This window comes from Sprattus sprattus (genome assembly GCF_963457725.1).
Source record: "Sprattus sprattus genome assembly, chromosome: 2".
Lineage (NCBI taxonomy): Eukaryota > Metazoa > Chordata > Actinopteri > Clupeiformes > Clupeidae > Sprattus > Sprattus sprattus.
The window spans coordinates 64,741,034-64,767,930 of record NC_137921.1 but is presented as its reverse complement, the minus strand read 5'-3'; the positions used below and the strand labels follow the sequence as shown (position 1 = coordinate 64,767,930).

At 44.5% G+C, this 26,897-nt stretch overlaps 2 protein-coding genes across 2 annotated transcripts in view; one reads left to right on the top strand and one right to left on the bottom strand.

The window, feature by feature from the left end:
* itpk1a (inositol-tetrakisphosphate 1-kinase a) lies at positions 1 to 23,180 on the top strand (the record flags this gene model as incomplete). Its single annotated transcript, XM_080860747.1, has 10 exons — positions 1 to 95; positions 3,316 to 3,340; positions 9,871 to 9,996; positions 10,298 to 10,415; positions 15,178 to 15,276; positions 15,659 to 15,699; positions 19,274 to 19,439; positions 20,792 to 20,859; positions 21,052 to 21,214; positions 22,852 to 23,180. The coding sequence occupies 10 exons, from the start codon at positions 1 to 3 to the stop codon at positions 23,178 to 23,180; spliced, it is 1,230 nt and encodes a 409-aa protein (XP_080716873.1).
* A 2,614-nt stretch (positions 23,181 to 25,794) lies between these two features.
* The window catches only part of chga (chromogranin A), a gene marked incomplete at its 5' end in the record, with an annotated part of 12,008 nt that continues 10,905 nt past the window's right edge, over positions 25,795 to 26,897 (bottom strand). Inside the window, 2 exons of the mRNA XM_080832385.1 lie at positions 25,795 to 25,923; positions 26,243 to 26,682. Of these exons, the coding sequence (XP_080688511.1) occupies positions 25,840 to 25,923; positions 26,243 to 26,682 (524 nt within the window). The 3' untranslated portion in view covers positions 25,795 to 25,839. The remainder of the gene's footprint in view (positions 25,924 to 26,242; positions 26,683 to 26,897) is intronic.

The following is a 26,897-nucleotide window of genomic DNA, read 5'->3' as shown; positions in this document are numbered from 1 at the left end:
ATGCAGACGTTTCTGAAGGGTAAACGTGTGGGCTACTGGCTCAGCGAGAAGAAGATCAAGAAGTTGAACTTCCTGACATTCGTGGACATGTGCAGGTACTGTTCCAAATACATAAACTCTTGCTTATGTAGAAGTGGTGAGGTCATGAAAATCTGTTACCTTCAGGTCTGGACAGTGCGGTTTAAACATGAAGAGAGGTTTGTGAGCATGAATAGCAAGTCATCAATAGTGGTATGTTACATGGATACGCATTAACATTTGCTTGTCAGTCATTTGTCCTAATCAGGGGTTTATCACCAAATTTTGACATGGTTTGTCATACTGTTTGAGGAATCTGAATGTGAGCACATCACAATCTAGTGCTTTCAGAGTTTTTCCAGTTGTTGTTCATACACATTCATGAGGATCTCCATCCTGTAGTAGATAATGGCGGGGGCACAGGATAAGCCTGTGTTGGTGGAGTGTAGTGCTCTCCTGATGTTGTCATCCCCAAAGAATCCATCAGGTATGAACCATGGGCGGCTGGTGCCAGCTTCTTCAGCCCCAGACAGACTCAGGGGCTTGGCTATTATATAAACAACAAAGTGCAAATGGAGCGGGGGCTTTCAGTGGAAAGGGGGGTTTGACAGGAATATGCTGTTTGGATATGAGGTATTCAGTGGTCTGTAGAGTCAAGGGTTTCACACCCTCAAGGCTGTTTCCAGTCACCAAGACAGGAGACAGAGACAGACACCTCAAAAATGTGTATGCCTGTGCAACTGCTGGCTCTTAGTAATGTTTGATAATCTATTGAGCTACAGGTGCTTATGGCACCAGAGTCATGTGTTTAGGATCTAGGATGTACCTGCCGACATTGTCAGTTTAAACCACGATTCCCAGGAAGTGTGTGTTTAGATAAACATAAGGACAACAGTTGCACAGATTGACTATATTATCAAGAGCCTGCGTAAATGGTCAGTTGAAACCACCGTTCCCAGGAAGTGTGTGTTGAGAAAGACATATTCTGTCACTCTAAGGACAGCAGGAATAAACCTTAAGGCCCACGACGAATTAAGCGTGTCAAGGGACACTCTCGTAAGGAAGCTGTTGGGTTATGGGTGGGGGCTAGATAACCATTGTTTGGTCTAGGCGGCAAGGACAGGTTTTGCTGGCGAGATCCTGGGTGAGCTGAAACCAAGCTGACCTGCACGTCTCTGTTGTGTCACTAGAGCACAAACAGCTCTGTGAGGAGCGGGCCTCTCTTAGAGCAACGGCACTTCCCCCTTGGTGACTGTATCAACCACCTGGAGTTGATTGTATCAGGCTGCTTATCAGCCAAACCCAGATCCTCCCACACTCTCTATGGGTTCCCGTTTTAGTGTGAATTGTCATAGTGTTTTTTTCTCAACATCATCAACTGTCTATCATCCAACATTATATACAGTTTTGTTGGGGAGGTTTAGTTATTAACAAGATAGGAAAGTAGCTTTATAAATGTATAAGCCTTAAGGGCAATTTAGTCATTTGAATGGTAATCTAGGGTAATATAAAGTTGGTTGATCCGTCACCCACTTGATTGTAATTGGAGAATAGAGTAGGCTACGCAGGATTTTACACACGCTTCTTGTGATCTACAACTGTCACTGTGAGAAAGACGGGGGAATATTCAAATATATATTGAATGTGTGTGTGCGTGTGTGTGCGTGTGTGTGACTGTGTGACTGTGTGACTGTCTGTTTTGTCTAGTGTTGGCCAAATTCTCTGTTTTCCATGACAGAGGCAGACCTCTCTGACATGGTCACTACCTGGTGGTCCGGTTTGTGTGACATAGCGCACTTCCCTAAAATGAATGGTCTGATCCAAGACTGTTTGTATTCTGTACTTGGCCTGTCCCCATCCCAAGTATTTGCAGTAACACTGTGTGATCATTAATTGCGGTGGAGGAGATTCCAGTGCCTCATTCTGTATGTAACATCAGCAAACACAAGTCAGTACCTTTACTAAAACCTGTCTCTGCTTTGGTACACATCACTAATTCCAGGCATTCCTCAATCTGCCTTTTAAGGCCTAGGCTTAGTCCAGTGAGGTGATTAATGGTCTTTCACATGTCTGCACATAAGAGACGTCCTCCTCTACCATGTCAAACCTCAGTAGAATGAGCCGCCCACCTCTGACCTGTTGCTTGAGATTAAGTATAGATTAGCATTCATCTTATACAAAGGCAACATTAATATGTTTGCATGTTGTATGTGCATGGCTCAAACCTATATTATCATATCCCTCTCAGCTTTGGCAGTAGCTTGAGTGATTTACACAGGGGAAAGGGAGGGACTCGCATCTTTATTGTGACACACTTAGTCTTTTCAGGGAATTACTACTGACCTTTGGTTCCTCCTATCAGATGAGGGCCAAGGCTTTCAAGGTGTGGGCCTATATATTTGTCATTCTTTCCATTGAGCCGTGACAGTTGGTGGGTGGGTCAGTGTGCGCCATTGTGTTGGTGTGCATGAATGTTTGATGTACATATGAGATTTCAGTAAATCAGTACTCTTGAAGGTCAGAACTGTACTTAAGTCTTTTGTGTGTGTGTGTGTGTGTATGTGTTAGTGACAGTGTAAGTGAAGTGAAGTGAACATTTCAACTACATCTGAGGTTACCATTGCCCCACTGATACATACCACAGCTCTTCATAGAGGTATGGAGGAATGTTAGCAGAAGAATATGTAAAAGTGTGTCTGAACATGCACTTATTCTCAGGATGAGCAGGATTACCACTGCAACTGCACTGCGTCAGTAGGGTTTAACTCACCTGTCTCAACATTCACAACAGTGACCACTGCGGTCATGACCTGCCAATAAGTTTACCTGCTGTGTGCGCAGCAAAGCATTAGAGGGCTGTTTTGACCAATGAATCGCTGTTATGTCTGTAAACACAAATCATAACTACCAATATATCTATGGTGAGCATGTTAATGTGTGGTGTGTGTGTGTGTGTGTGTGTGTGTGTGTGTGTGTGTGTGTGTGTGTGTGTGTGTCTGTGTGTCTGTGTGTCTGTGTGTCTGTGGTATATTTCTCCATTTTTAGATATAAATGTAAAGAAATCCTATGATTTGTTCAACAACCCAGTATTAGCATTTCTATGAAGTAAAGCTCTAGCCTTTTGCCTATCAAAAGTAATCAGGGAACACCACTTGCGATAGCAGTGGTTTAAATAGATATGTTAACACCTCTTATTCACAACCTCATCCTGTTGATTTTTTTGAATGAATTCAAGGCCATTTGAAAAGATAATGTCATCAGCATTTTAATAATACTCCCTCTGTTTTTTTCCTGTAGGAAGAGGGGCATTGAAATAATCCAGGTAAGTTACATTTTTGACTTAATTTTCAAGATTTCGTTTTAATCTTGACGGTTGATTTGGTCTAATCATGCTTGCTTGCTGGTCTAAACCTGTTCCAACACTGGATGAAGTTCCTCTAATAACTTCCTGTAATTACAGTGGCATAACTGCTATAATAATACATGTTGTTGCTTTCCATGGAAGTGAGATCATTCGGTAAATGCACTATATTTGTGTGTGACATTGACCGACATATGGTTTTTTTCCCCTGTTTTTGTTTATCAGTTTGTTGTTTGGTTTTGTTCGTGTGATCAGCCCATTTTTAACTTTGTAAAAAACACTATCTGACTGAAATGGAGGGAACTTTCAAGTTTCATTTCGATAAATTACAAAGTCTTTGACCACAAACATGAGAACTGAAAGTGTTTCAGATTTGCTTGTGGGGCCTCACAGACGATAATAGGTCTGCGCTAAAACTGCGTGGTCACAAAAAGGTCATATCATATTAAAAATAGAAGTCCATTTTCTCCATGGGAATACAATGGATAAGAGCAAATCCATCTCAGTCAAGCACTCGGCTGGGCAGGAATGTCCGAAACATCCATTATGAGCGGAGAGGGTGCAGGGCATGCACCCAGTTGGTTTACAAGGGTACAAACTGTCCTCCTTAGTGATCCCCCAAAGAGCATGCAATCAGAATGTTCCAACAGTGCTCAGCATTGCAAGTCTTTGCATTGTAAAACCACCGCTGGCCAATAATTACTGCATTTCGTTAATAGCAATCCACTGTATGTTTAAAGCAACAGTAGGGAGATTTAGTCTAAAACTACAAAGCTAACTCGCTAAAAGTCAACAGACTTACCCTTCAAAAACGAACAATAGCACAGTTGGCACAGATACAAGCTAGCTAGCTTGATAACTGATTCTGGTCATATATAGTTGACAATGTTGGGCTGTAAAGGCTGCTCTTACAATTTAGCATTATATGTGATAAGGTCATGTGATAAACACACCTACCATTTCAACTGGCCGCCCATCCACTATGTTGTTTTGTGATGTTGTGACCTTATGCCATAAAAAGAAATGTTTCTTTTAAAACATACCTCCACAAACTGTAAAAACCTGCATAAGGACCTTTTAATTCATTCCATTCTTGTTTTATTTATTCTGTTCATGTTTTTGTATCACAAGTAATAAGCAATGAAGGTGCAAAGTAAATTACTTAATATATAAGTCACATTCAAAGTTTAGAAGTTTATCAACACTTACCCTACTTTTTCACCTGAGCAAAGCATAGTCTATAGTAGCCTGTTAGCGTAATGTTATGGGTTAACGTCATTCAGTCAGTCTTAATCAGTCCGTGGGCTCCCTTGGTGTTGACTGTGTGGCCGATGGTGCTAGTTGCAAAACAGTGCAGACAGTTACATTTTTTTTTTGTATCCACCCACCAGCCTGTGATTTCGTTCTAATGGTCTGCTGCCCGTTTCAAAGCTATACCTTGCAGAGGAAGGGAACCTAAAATGATGGCCTCAAGAATAATTAACCATTCACCTGGCTGGATTAACAATATATCGCAGTGATAATAGGTGGCACTTTCATAAGCCTTCCTTTCTCCTTCATTCTAACATGAACTGTTTCGTTCTAACATGAACTCTTTCATTTTAACATGAACTCTTTCATTTTAACATGAACTCTTTCATTTTAACATGAACTCTTTCATTCTAACATGAACTCTTTCATTCTAACATGATATATTTCATTCTAACATGATATATTTCATTCTAACATGAACTCTTTCATTCTAACATGAACTCTTTTATTCTAACATTAACTCTTTCATCCTAACATGAACTGAAAAGCGGGCTGGGAGAGTTTTGACCCCATGCTGAAACATGATTTTGTGAGTGAATCATTAGACAGACGGCACGATGGTGTCCTGACACAAGAGCTTATTACTATCAGTGTGACCCTCTGTCACATGCCTTAAGACAGATGATAATGGTAGGAGTAATTAGAGCTGAAGGGCTTGAGCTGGGTAAGAGCATGTCTTGCTAACTGGGAGCTTACCTTACCTGGAAGAGCGTTTTGTGCAGTCTTGTTTGCATTACATTACAGGGCTATAAAAACGTTTGACATCAACATCTTGTTTATCCGTCATCCATATTTGCGTATTTTTTTTTAGGTGTGTTTATCTTTAAAACATGAGACGATGAGAGTCACATGTTTGCATGATCCTGTTTACTGAAATCGCCTGCCGATGTTACCAAGAAGTGGACGTCGTTAAATATCTGAATCAAAATATTTAATGACGTGTCTTACGAAAGGCACCAGCCCTCTCTCTCTGGCAGGATGGCCGGGGGACTTTCTTTAATTGGAGATGTTGACGGATCCAAAGAATCTACTTCCTCGTTGTAGTCAGCCAGTCAGAAAGAGATTTCGTTGGAAAAAAACACACCACGCTTTGTTTTTTTTCGGTGACAGATGTGAAGGTCTCAAGTGTTTGGGGTTGAGAACGTCACGGGAAGGGAAAGGGGAGGCCAAGGTCCCTCCCACTATCTGTCAGACAGCTCCACCTGATAAGGCCCTGACTCGGCAGAAACCTAGTCTCCTCTTCCCGCCTGTCACAATATGGCGCAGGTCACGGAACAAAATGGGGCCCAGAAGCCAAAGGATAAAATGGACTTTGACAAAGCTTTTGTATTCCTTGGCCCTCGGCCAGTGAGCTACACCCAATCTTCACTTAACTTTAAGGCATACGTTATCACAAGATCTAATAAATGTCTTGTAAATGATCAGTTAATTGATCAATCAGGGCAAGGACTTTCTATTGTTCAGTGACTCAAGCTGGTCAGTAGCAAGGTCTCTTTTTGTTTCTTTAAATGAGTCACTTAGATAAAGTCAGTCATGACAGTCAGACATGTCACCCTGGTGTATTGCAGTTATTGAACCACACATAGTGAAAAAAAATCACAACCATTGTTATCTACTGTCCAGTTATCGCACTAGCATAGACTGTTATTGATGTCTCAGACACTCACCTACAAACCCCTCTTTAGTTTCTCTTATCACTAATTCTTCTTGGATTACTTGGTACACTTTGAGCAAGTTAGCCTTGGCTTGTGTCTGTTAGCCCTCTCAACTCTTGTTCTAATCAAGCCCATCAAGGTTATAAGTCTTGAATAGTTTGGTTACCATATATCCCTACCGTACAGATAACAATCGCTACTATCACTGCCATAACCTTCTTTGACCAAACATAAACAGACGGAATGAGGCTAACTGAATGATTTAACCATCCTTGAAACATTACAGTTCAGTTGACCTCACGTCCTCTCGTGTTTTAGTCAGTCGTGAATGATTTGAATCTTCAGCACCACAGGATATTGATCACCAGATAGTGACTGCGCCTTCACTACCAATTCCCTATAATGCATTATTGATGTTGAGTACCTCGTTGCCATCAATATTACATGAGCCAAGTGAATAACTTATCCAAGTGTTTCTGGAGAGAATGTGTTTATATACAGAATCTATTTGAGTAATCAAAATTGCTGGATTTTTATTTTCAATTATAAACCAGGCTGTATTTATACAAAGTTCTAATGTTTGAGCTATAAGAAAAGAAAAGGGCGTTTCATCCAGGCAGTTCATCAGCTCTAGCTCAGGACTCTTATATATTTATTTCAAGATTTGTCATGATCAATTTTACCAACAAGCTAAAATTGAAACACAACCTACTGAGTTCTAGTCAGTCAGCGTTTTCTTTTTCTGTATGCTGTGTAAAGCTAGAACAGGTCCTAGACCTGATAACACTGGTAGCTAGAACCGGTCCTAGACCTGATAACACTGGTAGCTAGATCAGGCCCTGGACCTGATAACATTGGTAGCTAGATCAGGCCCTGGACCTGATAACATTGGTAGCTAGATCAGGACCTGGACCCCCATAACATTGGTAGCTAGATCAGGACCTGGACCTGATAACACTGGTAGGCATATGCTGTGTAAAGCTAGAACAGGTCCTGGACCTGATAACACTGGTAGGCGTATACTGTACTGTCCCCGCTGCACTGTTTTCATAGAGCTTATTATTGAGTGCATTTTTAAGATGTCATTCTTTCAGCCAAGGGTACCCGGTTTACCCGGTTCCCATTCCAAACATTAGCCTTCCAAACACTCAAAATAACTACAGGCCACTAGGCTTGATCTCACTAGTTATGAAGTCCTTTAAAACGTTTCTGGACAGGACGAAACATCTTCTCCACCCGTAACAGGGGAGCCAGGATGCGGCTACAGTATAACCTCACGTGGCGGTGCAAAAGTGTGTTTAATGTTTTGCGCTGGATCTAGGACATTGTTAGTGAGACTGCTGAAGGGGGAGGAAACCTACCGTGGTCTTGTCACAGACTATTTTGTAAGATGGTGTCATGAAGCCGTCTTGGAATGAAATGCGACACAGACCAAGGAGATGTGTATTGATTTGGGATGTCATGGCTTCAACCCTGTTAAAACTATAATGAATGATCAGGATATAGAAACCATTGAGTCATACGAGTACTCGGGCACTAAAATTGATAATAAGCTGAGCTTTAATTGTAATATATTACAATATATATTGTGTCAAAAAGCCAGTGCTCAAAACAAATGCTGTTGTTCAAGAAGGCAGAATCCATTCGGTCTGAACCCACCCAACCCCTGCACCTGGAGTTTAAGCCCCTGCTTTCGGGTTCCTGCTCCACGTACACACCAGCCGAAGCCAACAGATACAAACACTCCTTCATCCTCTCAGCCCTTTCACTGCTATCCTCCAATAGCAAAAGGACAATATCAGCCTCACTACCTAAAATCACATAGTAAACATGGCTTTTAATTCTAACAGTACCTAAACACAGAGCACTTATTTGTTATGGTATTATACTGTATTTATGCGTCATGTTTTTTTCGCCTTTTGAACATGTGTTATTACTGCTGCACAACCAGTTGCTCCTTAGAGGACAACTCAAGTCCTCCTTGAGTTTACTTGGCTAGTTCTTCCAGTTTCCCAAACTCGTTGAAGACCTGTTCCATAGAAAAGACCAAATATGACTGTTCTCACTTATGTCATCCCCTAAGACTAAAACAGACACTATTTAGAGCTGTCATGTAACCTTTTGACCTGTTTATTGGACTAAAGTGAGTGCACGTCCCTCTCTCAAGCTAATTGAACTCATTCGTCTGTGGTGTTTTTTTCCGTAATTCATCTTAGCAGCGTTTTGAGAAGGATTGAGCACTTATTTCCAGACATTCCTCCTGCATCTGATGAAAGCCCTTTTAGGGAACAGCCCCCAAGGACCTATTCTCCTCCTACCACACACACACACACACACACACACACACACAATCACACACACACACACACACACACACACACACACACACACACACACACACACAATCACACACACACACACACACACACACACACACACACACATCTTGGAGGGTCTGCAGTCTGTCATTTATTCTCCTATATTTGGTACCGGCTTTGGAGCTGCCCCTCGCCTGTCATGGCAGATTACATAATTCCATGTTCCAGAGGCTGTGTCCTCCGTACCCCCTACCCTGCGTATCTCCCAGATGTCTCATAGTCTCTGTCCATATGGCCCTGTCCTCTGCAGGGACCCTCGTGGCCCCAGTCTATTGAAAATAAAAGTCTTGACCCAGTAGGCCTAGCCCCCAGAGGATCTTGTGCACTTTCTATAACTCCCCCAGAGGGTCTTAGTGAAGGTCGAGGTTCCCCACCAGACTGCAGAAACTCCAGTAATGTCTGCAGGAGAGTGTGTCATATGGGTCTCTGTCCTTCTCTCTCTCTCTCTCTCTCTCTCTCTCTCTCTCTCTCTCTCTCTCTCTCTCTCTCTCTCTCTCTCTCTCTCTCTCTCTCTCTCTCACTCTCCCTGTGTGTGTGTGTGTGTGTGTGTCTGTGTGTGTGTCTGTGTGTGTGTGTGTGTCTGTGTGTGAGTTGTGTCAGCTCATATGTAACTCTGCATGGCTTGTTTGCTTGACAGAAAGTAGGTTATTCTACTATATCATGTTACCATTTGAGGGTAGCTTTGTAGTGGAGCACCCTTCAAAAGGAAAAGACAAAAGGAAAAAAGACAGAACCAGAAAAACCAGATAAAGCCCTCTCCTGAGATTCTCTCATTCTTCTCATTTATGTCTCCAGGGTGTGCAGATTCACATTATGTCTCCAGGGTGTGCAGATTCACATTACATCGTATGAATCTGGATGAATGTTGGAATGAATGTTGGTGGTGGTCGGAGGGGCCGTAGGCGCTGATTGGCTGCCACGCTTCCGTCAGTCTGCCCCAGGGCAGCTGTGGCTACTCTCGTAGCTTACCGCCACTGGTATGACTGTCTGAATGAATGGACTGGACCGGACTGATCTGTAAAGCGTCTTTGAGTATCTAGAAAAGCGCTATATAAAATTGAAGTTGATTGAACTAGCTGTGTGACCTATGTGCATTTGTGACCTTTTTTTTGGACTGTAAAGCTAACCTTTGACCCCCTCCATTTAGCTGGATCTCAGTCGACCTCTGGAGGAGCAGGGTCCCCTGGACGTGATCATCCACAAGCTGACGGATCACATCCTGGAGGCAGACCAGAAGGACACGCAGGCCCAGCTACTGGTGCAGAGTGTTCAGGTGAGACCTCCACGCAAAAAAGTGAATTGAAAATAGACGCATTGGTGTATTGTTTGGTATGTGATTGTAATCAGCCAGATTTGGTTCTACGTGTTCAGTTACTCCCTCAGTACGCCCCAGTAGTTTGTGAATGAGTTATGTATGATGTGGATCAGGTGCCCTTTCTTGGTGTGTATAGTGTTGGCTTTATAATATCTCAGAATGTCTTTAACCCTTTTGTTCGCTGGAAGGCTCAGTCAATGATTATCTCATGTTCTAGTGTTTGGTTTTGATCTGCTGGGTTTTTACGACCCGTTTGCAGGATTACATAGATGCCCACCCAGAGGTTGTAGTCCTGGACCCAATGCCTGCTATCCGTACCCTACTGGACCGGGCCAAGTCATACCAGCTAATCCACAAAATAGAGGGCTTAATCCAAGGTAGGCTAGCATGCGTGCTGTACTACATACCAAATGTATAGTCCTGGTGATTGTACCTATCTGTTTAAACGTGGTGAAAGTCAGAAATCAGCAATAGCATCTTCACAAACATGCATATAGATACTGATTGTATGTATGTATGTAAACCAACATGCACAAAGATACACGCAAACCGATACACATGTGAAAAGGATGTTAAACCGTTTTCAGTGGACATGTGTGTTTGTGTGTTTGTGTGTGTGTGTGTGTGTGTGTTGTGTGTGTGTGTGTGTGTGTGTGTGTGTGTGTGTGTGTGTGTGTGTGTGTGTGTGTGTGTGTGTGTGTGCATGTGAGTGTGTGTGGGTGGTTGTGTAGGTGTGTGTGAGTCAGTGTGTGTGGTTGTGTGTGTGTGTGTGTGTGTGGGTGGGTGGGTGTGTAGGTGTGTGCGAGTCAGTGTGTGTGTGTGTGTGTGTGTGTGTGTGTGTGTGTGTGTGTGTGTGTGTGTGTGTGTGTGTGTGTGTGTGTGTGTGTGTGTGTGTGTGTGTGTGTGTGTGTGTGTATCAGATTCCCCTTCCGTAATTCCTTTGTTGGCCCTGCAGTGTCAGAAGCCTCAATGAGCTTTGGGCTTTTCCGCTGGGGAAGTGCAAAGCTTAACATATAGTGTATGTGTGTGTATGTGTGTGTCGGGGAGGGGGTGTGTCTGTGTTTTTGTGTGTGTGTGTGGAGACGATGTAGGCTTACGTGTGAAAACTGCCGACTTGCTCGTTCTTTGTGTGGCCCTCGCTCCGGCTTCGCATTCCCAGCGTTCCGAGCAGGAAGAGGGGGCCGGCATTCCCGCTCCAGGGACACATGTGCTCATGAGCCTGTGCTCTTAAACCCGCTTGAACCTCCATCGCCATCCCTCTGCCCCACAGTGTGGAGGTCACCAGCAGGGGCTCGAAACAGGCACGGCCTCCTGGCTTTGTGTCATCTGATGCACACCAGCTTACATGGCATGTCAGCTGAAAGGACTTGGCATTCCTGACCATGTGTTCAGTGTTTGTGAATGTGTGTGTTTGTGTGTGTGTTTATGTGTGTGTGTGTGTGTGTGTGTGTGTGTGTGTGTGTGTGTGTGTGTGTGAGTTTACCTGCTGTGTGCGCAGCCAAGCATTAGAGGGCTGTTTTGAGCAATAAATCGCTGTTATGTCTGTAAACACAAATCATAACTACCAATATATCTATGGTGAGCATGTTAATGTGTGGTTTGTATGTGTGTGTGTGAGTGTGTTGGGGGTTGGTTAGATGGTTAGTCTTCACGCTATGTATTAAACAGTCTCATTCAAAGTGACAAAGTACAGTTAGAGCAGAGATTTTTGTTTTAGTTCCTTTGTGGCTGTGATGACTAACCTTTGCCTGTAAGTATGCCTACACAGAGCTTCTGCTATGTGGAGTTTATGGAATTGCTCTTACGTAGGCGTCTCCAGGAAAGACCGTAAGCATTTCCCCTACTCTGTGCATTGTAATGGCTGCTAATGGCTTAGGACTGTTTGGAGTCCTGCTGCCAAAAGCTTAGGTGTGGAGACACTCATCATTGGTGTAGTGTGTCTCAGATGCAGGATTAGCTGTCCGCCGAGACCAGCTCACCACCACACAGCTTTGGCCCAGATGTGGCCCAGATGTGGCCCAGATCACAGTTAGCCACTAGCATGTCTGGTTAGCCACTAGCATATCTGGTTAGCCACTAGCATATCTGGTTAGCCACTAGCATATCTGGTTAGCCACTAGCATATCTGGTTATCCACTAGCATATCTGGTTAGCCACTAGCATATCTGGTTAGCCACTAGCATATCTGGTTATCCACTAGCATATCTGGTTAGCCACTAGCATATCTGGCTCTCTCTCTGACTCCCAGGGTATGCCCGTCTCAGAGAGGCAGGACATCTCAGGGTGGCTTGAGGTTAACAGCGGTGTTCTTTTGGCTCTGGTTCTCTCGGCTTTTACAGAGCACTCTATTTAGAATTTAGCATGCCAGAGTATATTCTTTGTACTCTCTCTCTCCCCTCTTTGTTCCCCCCCCCCCCCCCCCCTCTCTCTCTCTTTCTCTCCCTTTTTTTTCTCACACTCACTCTGTCCCTCTCACTCAGTCATTCTCCAGGCAACCACAATTAGTTTGCAGAAAGCACCAGAGAGAGAAGGGGCGAGAGAGGCGTGCCCTGGGGGGAGACACTGTTGCTTGAGCTGGGCGCTTATTGTTACATAACCTGCGCTGGGTTCGTTTTCAGATAGAGGGAAAGCTCCCTCACTCATCAGCCTGTTTAAAAAGCCACACTATCAGAGTGTTCTGTCACTGGCCGGCTTTTGAATGAATCGTGTGCTTTGTCAGTTAACTGCACCATGAACTTTGACCTTAACTTTCATCGACAAGATGTCAGCTCTGTGAGCTCAGTGGGAGTTGCATAGTTGAATCAATCTCGAATCCATGTTCATATAATCTGGCAAAATACAAGGTAACTGATGATTATTTACAAGCTTTACTTCAGCTTCAGTGTTTCAAATAGCTGTGATATCATTTCCTTGCCAGTCATGCAGTTGGTTCAAGGCACGCTTGAAAGGCTGTCCTCCACAGTGTGACGGCAGAGGGAGGTAAACACGCGTCAGAGTAATGGACTCTCCTTCTCCCTGCTTGTTTGCGCGTTTCAGACTTGATTGGCTATTTGGTGCGCATTTGTTCCACTTTGCGTGGGAGCGACCAAGATGGTGGACTCAACGTGCCAGCTCACTTCCGTAAATGTAACTATTGTGAAGTGGTTAACCACATCTGTGCTCTGTGCCCCGCACTGTGTTCGTTAGAAATCAAAATCATTACACCAGAGCTTGCCTTGATGTTCTGTGAGAGACAAGCCCATACATAGATTTGTTTTCGTTAGGATTGCCAGATTCAATTTACTACGCTAAGAACCGCAGATATAAGCGGGGACAGTAAATATACAGACACATCCATAGTCTTACTATGTTTCCATGGATGAAAGAATAATATTGTCTTGTTGACACCAGCAACCGAGTCACACAATGCCAAGGATATTAGGTAATAATTTGCACTCAGCAGTAGTGTGAGTAAGGCTTCTTGACTGATTTAAAGAGATGAATTGGGTTCTGTTTTAGGTCATGCCTTTCAGCTTGTGACACCCTGTTTAATATTTAACTCATGTTAGATATACATTGGCTTTTCTGCCTGTTATTCACACAATGGAACTTACTATGTGTGCCAAAATGGGACCACAGTACGGCGCTTTTAGTTCCCGCGACTGGAGCCAGTGAAAGAGTGTATACAATATGGGCCTATGCATAAGGCATGGTCTGAGATAGCGAGAAAGTGAGGGAGTGGGTGTGTGTGTGTGTGTGTGTGTGTGTCTGTGTCTGTGTCTGTGTCTGTGTCTGTGTCTGTGTCTGTGTCTGTGTCTGTGTCTGTGTGTGTGTGTCTGTGTCTGTGTGTGTGTGTGTGTGTGTGTGTGTGTGTGTGTGTGTGTGACGGGGGTAGAGACACTCTGAGGAGTGAGAATGAGCGCATAAGCAAAGCACATAGCACATACAGTATGTTCTTGTGACAGTGGCCTCGTGTGTCTCTGGAGGCTCCATATTGTCTGGTTGTGTGATTGTTGGTGTTTCGGTGGAGGGGGCGGGGGAGGGGGGGGGGGGGGTATACTGCAGCAGTTGAGATTTAGGATTGAGAAGGGAAGAAGGGTGTTTCGGGGAGTGGGGGGGGGGGGGGCTGAGGGGTTAAAGAATGGCCATGGTGTCCCTCCCGTGCAGCGGCCATGCTACATTTCTCCCTGGCTTTTCAAAACATGTGGAGTCAGGGTTACACTGAGCAAACACACACACAGACACTTCACAGGAGACCCCAAGGACCCGGGGGGGAGAGAGAGTGAGACACAGACAGAGAGAAGGAGAGAGAGAGAGAGAGAAGGAGAGAGAGAGAGAGAAGGAGAGAGAGAGAGAGAGAGAGAGGAAGAAGGAGAGATGGTATGAGAGTGAGGCAAGACAGAACAGGAAGAGAAAGAGCCCAGAGCAGAAGAGCCGCAGTCAAAGAGAGAGTAAGTAGGGGGATATTTGTGGAAACTACACTACACATGGAAATGAAAACACATTCCCAGATAGATATATATAGTGAGGAAGAGAGGAAGAAGAGGGAGCAGGGGGAATGACAGAGAAATATTGGGAGAGAAAGATTGAAACTGAAGACTTAACTGCTGGTGAGGTTCATCAGTAGGTTCTAATAGTCTGAGCTCTAGTAAGCTGCTATCATGAGCCCTCAGGGAGCACAAACCAGCGGTGCAGCACGACAAGACGCCGCGCGCAGGCATGAAAAATAGACACGTTCACAGCCCATGCTCCAGGAGGCGTGTGAGGATTACATACACACACTTGTGACACGCGTGCGTTCATGAAGAACACCCACACATACTCTTCATCTCACTTTCTGTCACACACATTATGAAAGGATGTTATGATGTGCACCCTTGTGCTTCCATATATATATATATATATATACAAGGGTGCACAGGTGTGTATATATACACATCATAATGTGCACATGTTCACACACACAATTAATGTACACATGGTCACACACACACGCACACACATACTGTTCAGACACATTATGAAAGGGTGTGTTATGATGTGGACCCCGATGCTTCTATATAAAAATACAGTATATACAGTACATGTTCCCACACACACACACACACACACACACACACACACACACACCAGTCTCATGGCTTCCTTCCTCCTCCCCAGATGATCGGATCTGCTCCCCTCCGTTCATGGTCCTGAGGGGTGAGTGTGGCAGAGAGATACTGGGCCAGCTCCAGCAGCATGACATCACCTTCCCCTGCAGTAAGTTCCTCATGTCTCTCTACTCACTCCTCACTCATGTGCCCATTCACTATGAGTAGCTTCAAAACCAGCACACAATCACATTTACTCCATAAGTAAATATATGTAAATAAAAAAAAATATATATATATATATATATATCCATTCATTCATACATCCAGGACAACTTACATTGATACTATAGTATATTGATGATTATTAATGGGATAATATGAACTGGAAAACAGCAAGTGACGGAGGGGTGATTCTGTGGCACTATATATTAACATGTAACCTTTGGGAATCAGACTTATTTAGTGTATTTATATGAATCATTTATACGACTGTGGCTGTCACTGTTGGTGGAGTTGCTTCCCGCTCACGTCTCGTATTTCTTCCCCAGTCTGTAAGACCCAGGTGGCCCATGGAACCAGCTCTCACGAGGTCAGTGTGTGCACACGTTAACTATTCATTTCCACTTCTCAGCGGCGCCTGAACTCACCGTCTCACGTTAACCTTTCATTTTGATTTTTCAACTCTGTCTGTACGGGGCTGTCTTACATAAACCTTTCATTTTCGCTTGTCAAAAGCTTCTGACGTCACTGTCTCCCATTAACCATTGATTTTCACCTCTCAACACTGTGTCTCACTCTGCTGTGTTCCTTCTTCTCAACACTGTCTCTCACTCAACACTCTCATTCTGCCCTGTTCCTTCTTCTCAACACTCTCATTCTGCCCTGTTCCTTCTTCTCAACACTCTCTCACTCAACACTCTCATTCTGCCCTGTTCCTTCTTCTCAACACTGTGTCTCACTCTGCCCTGCTCCTTCTTCTCAACACTCTCTCACTCAACACTCTCTCACTCAACACTCTCATTCTGCCCTGTTCCTTCTTCTCAACACTGTGTCTCATTCTGCCCTGTTCCTTCTTCTCAACACTCTCTCACTCAACACTCTCATTCTGCCCTGTTCCTTCTTCTCAACACTGTCTCTCACTCAACACTTTCATTCTGCCCTGTTCCTTCTTCTCAACACTCTCTCACTCAACACTCTCATTCTGCCCTGTTCCTTCTTCTCAACACTCTCTCACTCAACACTTTCATTCTGCCCTGTTCCTTCTTCTCAACACTGTCTCTCACTCAACACTCTCATTCTGCCCTGTTCCTTCTTCTCAACACTCTCTCACTCAACACTCTCATTCTGCCCTGTTCCTTCTTCTCAACACTCTCTCACTCAACACTCTCATTCTGCCCTGTTCCTTCTTCTCAACACTCTCTCACTCAACACTCTCATTCTGCCCTGTTCCTTCTTCTCAACACTCTCTCACTCAACACTCTCATTCTGCCCTGTTCCTTCTTCTCAACACTCTCTCACTCAACACTCTCATTCTGCCCTGTTCCTTCTTCTCAACACTGTCTCTCACTCAACACTCTCATTCTGCCCTGTTCCTTCTTCTCAACACTGTCTCTCACTCAACACTCTCATTCTGCCCTGTTCCTTCTTCTCAACACTGTCTCACTCAACACTCTCATTCTGCCCTGTTCCTTCTTCTCAACACTCTCTCACTCAACACTCTCATTCTGCCCTGTTCCTTCTTCTCAACACTGTCTCACTCAACACTCTCATTCTGCCCTGTTCCTTCTTCTCAACACTGTCTCACTCAACACTCTCATTCTGCCCTGTTCCTTCTTCTCAACACTCTCTCACTCAACACTCTCATTCTGCCCTGTTCCTTCTTCTCAACACTGTCTCACTCAACACTCTCATTCTGCCCTGTTCCTTCTTCTCAACACTCTCTCACTCAACACTCTCATTCTGCCCTGTTCCTTCTTCTCAACACTCTCTCACTCAACACTCTCATTCTGCCCTGTTCCTTCTTCTCAACACTGTCTCACTCAACACTCTCATTCTGCCCTGTTCCTTCTTCTCAACACTGTCTCTCACTCAACACTCTCATTCTGCCCTGTTCCTTCTTCTCAACACTCTCTCACTCAACACTCTCATTCTGCCCTGTTCCTTCTTCTCAACACTGTCTCACTCAACACTCTCATTCTGCCCTGTTCCTTCTTCTCAACACTGTCTCTCACTCAACACTCTCATTCTGCCCTGTTCCTTCTTCTCAACACTGTCTCACTCAACACTCTCATTCTGCCCTGTTCCTTCTTCTCAACACTGTCTCACTCAACACTCTCATTCTGCCCTGTTCCTTCTTCTCAACACTGTCTCTCACTCAACACTCTCATTCTGCCCTGTTCCTTCTTCTCAACACTCTCTCACTCAACACTCTCATTCTGCCCTGTTCCTTCTTCTCAACACTCTCTCACTCAACACTCTCTCACTCAACACTCTCTCACTCAACACTCTCATTCTGCCCTGTTCCTTCTTCTCAACACTCTCTCTCACTCAACACTCTCATTCTGCCCTGTTCCTTTCTTCCACCTCCTTCCTCTCTTCCTCTTTCTTCATCTTTTCTTCTTCGTCTGACTTCAATCAAAAGAGTGATGAATGAATACAATGATGAAGTTAATATGATGCAAATCATTAATTTAAATGGCATAAGTGTGGAAATTGCATTAATACATCAAAGACAACTTCTCACGTTGAGTACACAAGTGTGTGACTCGTTTAATTTCACAAGCATAAAACCGATAAACAAGATGGCGTTGAATCGTGACCAAACAAGCAACGTCATAATCAACAATGGATACTTAAAGGGACCACGATCCCGTAACAGTCAGTCATACAGAATGCATTATACATTCATATGTATGTATGACAACGGTGTGTAGAACCACACTATAACAAAGGTGAATTATGTAAGTCACATTCACTACATTAGTACATTTGTTCTTCTCTCGCTCTTTTGTGTTTTTCTCTATCCCTCTGTTATTTCTATAGCTTTGCATTTTTCATCCTGTCATTCTTCCTTTGTGTCTCAAGTGTCTCTGTTCCCCTCCCTCTTGCGTGTTTGCGTAACGCGTCGGAACACTGAGCACATACATGCAGAACATGTTCTCCCTGCTATAAATCCTGCGTTCCAGAGAGGGCGGCTGGTGTTTGCTCTCATGGTTATAGTGTCGCCTGAGTAATGGCCATGAGCGTCTGTGTCACATCGTACAATGGCCGAACACTCCTCTCTCTCGAGCAGTGAGTCAGCAGACAGCTTCCTGTCATCGTGATAGTTTACCAATGGGTTACCAAGAATTCTCTCTCTCTTTCTCTCTCTCACTCGCGTGCGCACAATCTCCTGAGAAACCGGGGATGGTCACTTCACAAAGATAGAAAAGTACTGGTATGTGGAGGAGTGGCATGGTAGGGTAAGCATATAAAAAAGCTCTTGGTGGTGTTGATCTTTGGGGATGGACGAGATGGTGTTGCCACACACTGATGGAATGGCTGATTAGCTGGGAGACCTGAGTTAACTGCAGAGCCGCCATAAAACTTTATGGTTCAGAAGGATCACACTTTTCAACAGACCGATAAAGACAGACAGAACATTTCAAACGGTCGTCTGGGTTTCATGGAACTGATTTCTAGTTGAATTTCCAGAGACTGCCCGAATAGGTGATGAGACTTGACTGGTTCCGCTCATGATCTTGCAGATCCATTCTGAGTATGGACAACAAGCTTGTGTCTAAATCTAATAAACAACTGACACTAAATTCTCAGCTGTAATAATAGAGTTGTCCTCCTGATGATCTATCCACCTCCAGGTTTTATGTGCAATACACATCTAAATCGGACATTCCTTTAAAGAAGAAAGGCTGAACTACTACAAAATGCCACTATATAGGTTCTTTCATACTAAATATTAGCTCTGTATTGAATTGTTAGGGTAATTATCCAGATTTCCTGTGAAACTGTTTTCAATCCTGGATTGAGTTTCATTTTGCCATTGTGGGATGTCATTAGTTCTATCGCTGCTTGGTACATGAGCTCTTAAGGCTGTCTGTGCTTTGGCTGAGCAACAGAGCCATTCAGTAAGCGACTCATCATTCATGGGTGTTTGATTCTTTCAGATGGCCATCATCTTCAGCGAGGACGACCTGACGAACATCAAGCCTCCCTGCGTGATCCAGAGCTTCATTAACCACAATGCCGTGCTGTACAAAGTCTTTGTGGTGGGCGAGGCCTACAGTGTGGTCGAGAGGCCGTCTATCCGGAACTTCCCCACCGGCCCGACAGGTGAGGCCTCACACCTCCTCTCTGTTACTAAGTAGTTCACCTTTGGAACCACGGGGAACCATTAGAGATAATATTGATTATTCTAGATCAATACATGTTCTTATCTATCCCAGACTGGTCATATGTTATCTGACACCCAACCCAATATAATAAGTCACCTGAGCCTGGCTGTATATTTGCCTCTATGTACACATCAGGCTGTGGACAGTAGTCAAGTTTCTCCTCAGGCCCCATTGGGATAACTTAAACTCCATTTCCCCATATTTGTACAACACCTTTAGCTCACATTCTTTGAAGCAAATAGCTGGCATTCAGCACCGTGTGTGGTAAGTGTTGTCACGTTCCTCTGGTATGGGGTTTTCCAAATGATGGTGGCAGAATTAGTTCAGCATGTCTGAATGTAGGACATTCGCACCAGTTCAACAACTGCTAAATCACAGGCACTATGCTTTTAGAATCCGTGCCACGAAATGTCCTGACATTGCTGTAGCAAACTTTCCAAACTGGCATTGCAAAGGGTGGCAGAAAATGTTATTGTTGACAGAATTTATGTGGCATTCACGCCATCTTTACCCCCTGTCTGACTGTGGCTAAACCTTTCCTTTTAAAGATTTATTTTTTCTTCAAAACGGCTGTTTATGAACTGTTTGAAGATTTAGCGACTCAGTGACCCACATGCAAAGCGCAACAAGTATTCATAGGATTTCCGAGTTCATTTGTAAACCATTCGCTATCTCCTCTCTCAACAGATGATTAGTTTAAAGTGCTGGACTTCTTGTTGAACTTCATGGACACTGGCTCCAGTGCGAGTCACAACAGTCGCCATGGCAATGATATAAATCAAGGCCACTTTTTTTCTGTGCTTGTGTGGGAAATTTTGCCCCCCTCTGGCCAAATGAATGGACTGCACAGAGTCTTAGCGACTGATAGTCTAAAAACAGCTCTAATAGAAGAGCAGGAAAAAGTAGTATGTAGACCAAGTTAGATTAATATATCCACAGTCAGATACACTTGTGCTAGATTGCCATGAAATGTCATTACTACAGTGACTAACATGAAGCTTGATAATGTTGACACTGTTGTCCTGAATTCTGTTCAATGTCTTCTGGTTCATCTCTGATTTTTGAATACAAATCTACAAGGACCAGGGAAGGTTTAGCTGAGAACACAGGAGCTTTGTAGCATTATTCATACATTATGCTTTGGCAAAGCATCGCATCATCAGCAAGTCTTTAACTACATTCTTCTCTAGAGAACGGGATTCGTGACAAACCTGGTACTTGTGTTTTTGTGACCTTCCTCTCTCTTGTTCTCTCTCTCTCTCTCTCTCTCTCTCTCTCTCTCTCTTTCAGACAGGAGAGCCATATCCTTCAACAGCCACCATGTCTCCAAGCCAGAGTCCTCATCGGCCCTGACCTCTGTAAGTCCGGCCTGCTTTCGTTTGAGTTCTGAGATGAATGTTGTTATTCTCACTGAGGGAGCCGGCTGATTCTGGGGCAGATCCAGAATAGAGATCAAGGGCAGACCTATTACCCTTTAAGCTGTTATCTGGATAGTTGTTTTCAGTTCTGTGATAGAATGGTGTCTTTGATTCTGTTTATTTACCTTCTAGAGGGACAATCTGGAAGGTCAGTCCCAAGTGCCAAGTGATGACGTCATTCAGATGATCTGCAGATGCCTGCGACAAACCCTGGGAATATCCCTGTTTGGGATTGACATCATCATCAACACACAGACTGGCCAACATGCTGTCATCGACATCAATGCATTCCCAGGTGACTACCTTTTGCTCTTATCAAAGGGTCTGTCTTCCCCATTATCAAGGATTCATCTAATCTGAACTTTCTGTTCTGATATCCTTTGGGGACATACTTAAAAAGTTGCATAGAGTGATTGCTGGGAGTGATCTTACGTACACAGTCATAGTTGAAGTACAGCGGAAGTGTTCTTCATCAAGTGCTCTTTATTACTTTGGTCACTTGCTCATTATGAGAAGGACCCTTTGCTCCTCTTAAGTACACCAGGTGCCTCAGCATTCAAGTACGAATCAAGCCAAAGTCACTGCGAGACTAACCCCAGGAAACACTAACCCAGGAAAAAGTTCTCTGAACTTATTTCTTCACAGAGAAGGACAGGTGATCCACATTTTTCCAGCATTTTTATAGCCTCCTTATCTAGTAATTGTTGACCACTTTAACAGAGCATGTTAAATGGTAATATAGTTTCAGCTTAAGCAGGGCTAAGGTTATGTGGTGGGTACAGTATTAAGACCTCATCCATCGGTATTCCTTCAATTTTTTTCTTCAACACCTTTCTCCAACTAGTTCCATGTCAGTATGAACTAATGTGATAACACTAGTGACTAGGCCATGTGGTGTTAGTATGGAGTCACAGTCCAGGGTTCCCAACAGACCATGACTCTGTATGCCTTGATGCTTTGATGCTTTGACTTTTGACGAAATAATGGTAACTGTGAAAGGTTATCTAAACCAGGATTTTAGAAAACTTGGTGTGTTGTTTTCTGCAATTACTTAATTAATACAAAGTTTAAAGAGTCACATAAGACAGATTGGTTGGAGTAATGTGCTGTGCTGTAAGTGCATTTTTCTCTCTGTGTAGCACTGTTAGCCGTTAGCATGACACTATGCGGTGCCTAGAGAGCATGAGGAGGACTATTCTCCTCTGTCTTGTTGCCCTGGTGATGTTATGTGCTCTAAACAAGACTGCTTGTGTGTATGTTGTGGGGTGGGGGTAGGGGTTCTTTGCCAGTCGTCAATGGCGTGGGAAAGTGTCCCATGAGAGTTAAAGAGGAAAGCAACAAATTGCGTTATCGCAGTTCTACCCCCACTGTGTTGGTTCTCGTGTGTGTGTGTGTGTGTGTGTGTGTGTGTGTGTGTGTGTGTGTGTGTGTGTGTGTGTGTGTGTGTGTGTGCTCCTGTTTGTGATCTCTGCTGCCTTTTAACTATCTCCATCTGTCTGTCAATCAAAGTCCAGTGCTGAAGTGTAATGGTACATTCTCTCCGGTCATTCCATCTATTGCTTAGGTGAAGGGCTGTTGAGTATCCATAAATTCATTTCCATAATTCTGTTTCACGGTCTGTTTCCTGTACCTCTGTGCAGTTTCCTGCTCCCCTGTTGTAGGGAAGCCATAAGTGCCAGCTCCTCCAAGAAATGAAGGGCATGTTTAATCCTGTCGCCGCTGCCTGTACACAAATAGGTTCTAGATAAATACATGCCTTGGCCAAGAACCGGGTCCCCTGGAATAGCCTGTGATTGCGATCAGTCCCTCAGGAAATTGTGGCGCTTAGGCGGTCCAAATTGTTTTGATAACTTCAAATCACCCGAAACAAATGAGCCTCCAGGGGCCGTCTCTTACCCTCGCCGCTAAACCGTCTCTCTCTCCTTCTCCAAGGTTACGAGGGGGTTCCGGAGTTCTTTGACGACCTCCTGAGCCTCGTGACGAGCACGCTGCAGGCCAAAGCCACGGTGGGCGGAGTTCCGCGGGGGGCACACCCCTGGGCGGGAGGTGTGCAGGGACAGGGCAACCCTGCTGCCGTGGAAACGCTAGCCTCTGCCAAGCCCTGCGGCATGCAGGGAAACGAGGGCGGGGCCTGGATCGTGGATGACGAGGGGATGCGGAGGGGCCCCCACCAGGGGATGGGATGCAGCTCGGGCATGTCGGCGAGCTTCAAGAAGCACTGTGCATCCTCATCTTTAGCAACAAAGGCCTCCTCCCAATGACCGGATGATATGTGTGCCAGTATACTGTAAATGATTGAGCAAGTGTGTGAGTGAGTGAGTGAATGAGTAAGAGAGTGAGTGAGAGAGTGAGAGTGTGCGTGCGTGTGTGTCTACTTGTTAAACACCAAGGCCTTGTCCATGTTTAATGGTTTACAAAGTGGTGGAAGATCAACCCTTATTGACTGATCAGTCGATGCCATCTGACAGAGACTTTAAGGAAGCTTGTTTGTCTGTGCCAATAGGTTTCTTCAGGATTCTAACTGCAGCTTTTTGTTGAAAGGGTTGGCAGTGTGTGAGGTATTCACAACCATTTAACAGGACTTTGTTAGACAATAAGAGATACAAAAGGAGTATTGAGAATGGAAAGTTTAATTTAAGTACTGGATTCCATGATGTGTTTTTAGAATACTTGACTGTATGATGTGTATTTTGCACTCTTGTGTCCTTGGACCCATCTATACACGGGGATCAGTTGAGGAACAGACGAGGCACCAAATGCCTTAACAAAATGTTTCATTCCTTACTTCACTGCGAAATATCAGCACCATCATATTTACAATAATGTCTTCAAATCTGATATAGGTGAATAATACAGAATATTGGGTGGTATGGGAAATGAATTTGATGTGTGAATTTTGTACTGATTTGTAAATTTTTGCATTAGTGTTCATTAACTAATGCATAGGTATGTAGTAGTCACTGTAAACCGCACAGCATATACATACTGTTCTTTTATAGTAGTAGGGGACCAGATCAGAGAAACGCGTATACAGTTATTGTCACCTCAGCCCCAAATGCAATGCCACCGGACCTTAGAATGACATGAACATGATGAGGTACATGGACACTTTGTGCCTATTTGGCAAGAAACTCGGGAGTAAATCTGGCCCAGATCTGGGGCACCTTTGCCAAATCCACACCGGAGGAGAAGAACCGTGTCTGTTGGGGAGTCAGCTGGTCTATGGCAGACATAACCGACAAAGGGAAGTCTGCAGCGAGAGACAGAGCGGTGAATGATATGACTGATTGCCATCGTCACTAACTCTCCAACCACTTGTGTAATATGTACTTTTCACACGTAACCATGACGACTACTGTAGAACAACTAAGGTTACATTGCTGTTCAACCCAAGCGTGTTTGCCTCTGGCAGTTTCTGGATGTATAGCCACTGTATATACACTATACCTGCGTGTTGCACATGATATATGTGGTGGGGTTTTGTTCTTTGCACAATATGTTGGAGCAAAACTAACAATTTTGGACATTTATGAATCAAGTATGAAGCAAAGGGGAAATAAAGAGCGTGCGATGATGGGGGAAAAAAGGATTTTTGCTCTGTGGTGTGTGTGTGTGTGTGTGTGTGTGTGTGTGTGTGTGTGTGTATATGTCATCTTTGCCAAGGTAGAATGTGTATGCTTTAGGGAACCCACGTACTCTCAGACTGTCTGCAGTGGAGAGAAGGTTGCAGAGATAATCGTGTGTTTGGAAGAGAATACATCTGAGAGTCCGACTGAATCTCCCTCAGCTGATTTATTAATGCAGAGCTATGTGTAAGCCACGTGGCGTGGCAGATGGAGGGGTCATGGCCCTCTGGAGGTCTCTCAGCTCACAGCAGGAGCAAGTACTCCACCTGACCTAGGTCACACCGATCAGTGGTACACACCTCAGGGTCAGAGGCTGGGTGTTCCGCAACATGTTGTGTGTGTCAGCCACCTGGGGCGTAAAAAACTACCGGAGTTCCTCGCCCAGAACAACTACAGGACTTCGACTCAATGAGTAAAATCATCTGAATTCAGTGTAGTGGCGGGTTTGGGTGGGCATAGGCTAAGACTGAATGAGGAGCACAAAATCATCTGAGTCAGTGCATGGATGGAGCAAGTCGCCTACTGTCCCTTTTAATGTGAATCATTTATTATGACTCTGCTTAAAAGATGATGGATGTTTAGGGGATTAGGGAGAGATGTGACTAATTGCACCAAGACACATTGGTTTTTAACTCTTTAGAATTTATTGGTTTTCTTAGCTAAATTTCATACAGATTGTAAATACAAGTGTTTTTTTTTTTTTTAATCTACGAAAAACGATCAATTATTGCATTTCTTAGAACCCTTCTGAGCCTTAGAGTTTCAGAACAACATAGTTTCTTTAGAAAGAACGTAAGATTTTTGTAAATATTTGCATATACACAAACTCATTTTATCCCCAAGTGGCTAGCTCTGGATTTTATTACAACATTACATACAGACAGTTTTATCATGTTGTCACAGAGATGGTGCGCGGTGCTCAGATACTTTTCAGGCGAAGCTAGCAAGCGAGCGTACCGTTGTCGAGCGTTAAGCAAAGGCGAGAGCAAAGGCAAGCCAGAGAACAGCAGGAGCGAAGGAGTCCGAGTTCCTTATTTTCAGACTAGGGGTTTTCTCAAGACTCGTCCTTTCGAGGAAACGAGAGGGAGAGAGAGAGAGAAGAGGAAGGGGAGGCTTCGAGAGTGGCGGTCGCTCACATCCAACAGGAGGTGGATGGAGGCCCAGAACCGTGGGAGGTGACAGGAGTGGAGGGCCTCTGCCCTTGCCGTGAACGCACTGGCGTCTAAATGCAGGGCGGCTAACTGGTAAAGGAGGAAGAGGAAGGTGGCGAGGAAGGGCAGCCTGGAGGAGCGGTTCAGCCATGTCGGAGCTCGTGGAGTTTCTTAGCCATGTTCTCAAGCTCGGACTCGATGGCTGCCAGGCTCTCAATCTCTGGATCCTGGTGAGAAACAGACAGAGAGAGAGAGAGTGAAATAGATAGAGCGACAGATAGAGAGAGAGAGAGAGAGAGAGTGAAATAGAAAGAGCAACAGATAGAGAGATATAGACAGAGAGAGAGTGTGAAATAGATAGAGCGACAGATAGATGTACAGATATATAGAGAGAGAGTGAGAGAGATTTGTTACATCATTACCACTAATCTGTGATGATTTTTTTCTCATGCTTTTGACTCTAGCTCTTATGCTACTAGGTCTTCATTGTCACCAATCAGTCCTATGACATCATTACCTCTGACCTACGAACTGTGACATCATTACCTCGGTCTTTCTACTGGCGCTCCCCTCCTCGTCTCTTGGCTCCGGCTCTCGTCTGGCCATCATACGGAGCTCCGTCTCCTCTGGGCTGTGCTGAACCTCCCGAGTGGCCTCTTCCTCTGGGGACGCTTCCTTAGAGTGGTGGGGGGGCATCCCCTGGTGCTGCTTGTACTCACTGGATCTCCTCTCCTCCTCTTCCTCCACCTCTTCCTCCTGCTCTACTTTAGCTCTGCCCTGGGCCTGGAGGCCGCGGGGCTGGTGGATCAACCTGCTCCATGTCTTTGCACTGATGTCTCTCTTCTCTCCCTCTCCCTCTTCCTCCTCCTCCTCCTCTTCTCCAACGTGTTCTTTCTTCCTCTCGCCCTCGGCGCTGTCCGAAGCCGTCCTCTTCTCCTCCTCAGCAGATGGCTTTGCCTCTGAGGTCTCTCCGTGGCCGTCACTGACTGTGTGAACAACAACGGCGGTGCTGGGTCAGGCAGACTGAAATCTCTTTTCACATCTCACTCATTTTATTTTTCTCAATCTGCCTTCTTAGAGCTCTTATCTTTGTATATGAATACCTCTCCTGCTCTGTCACTCACATTTTTCCACCAAGCTTGTCCCTCTCTCTCTCTCTCTTTCTCTACCTTTCTTTCTCTCTCTCTCTCTGTTTCTTTCT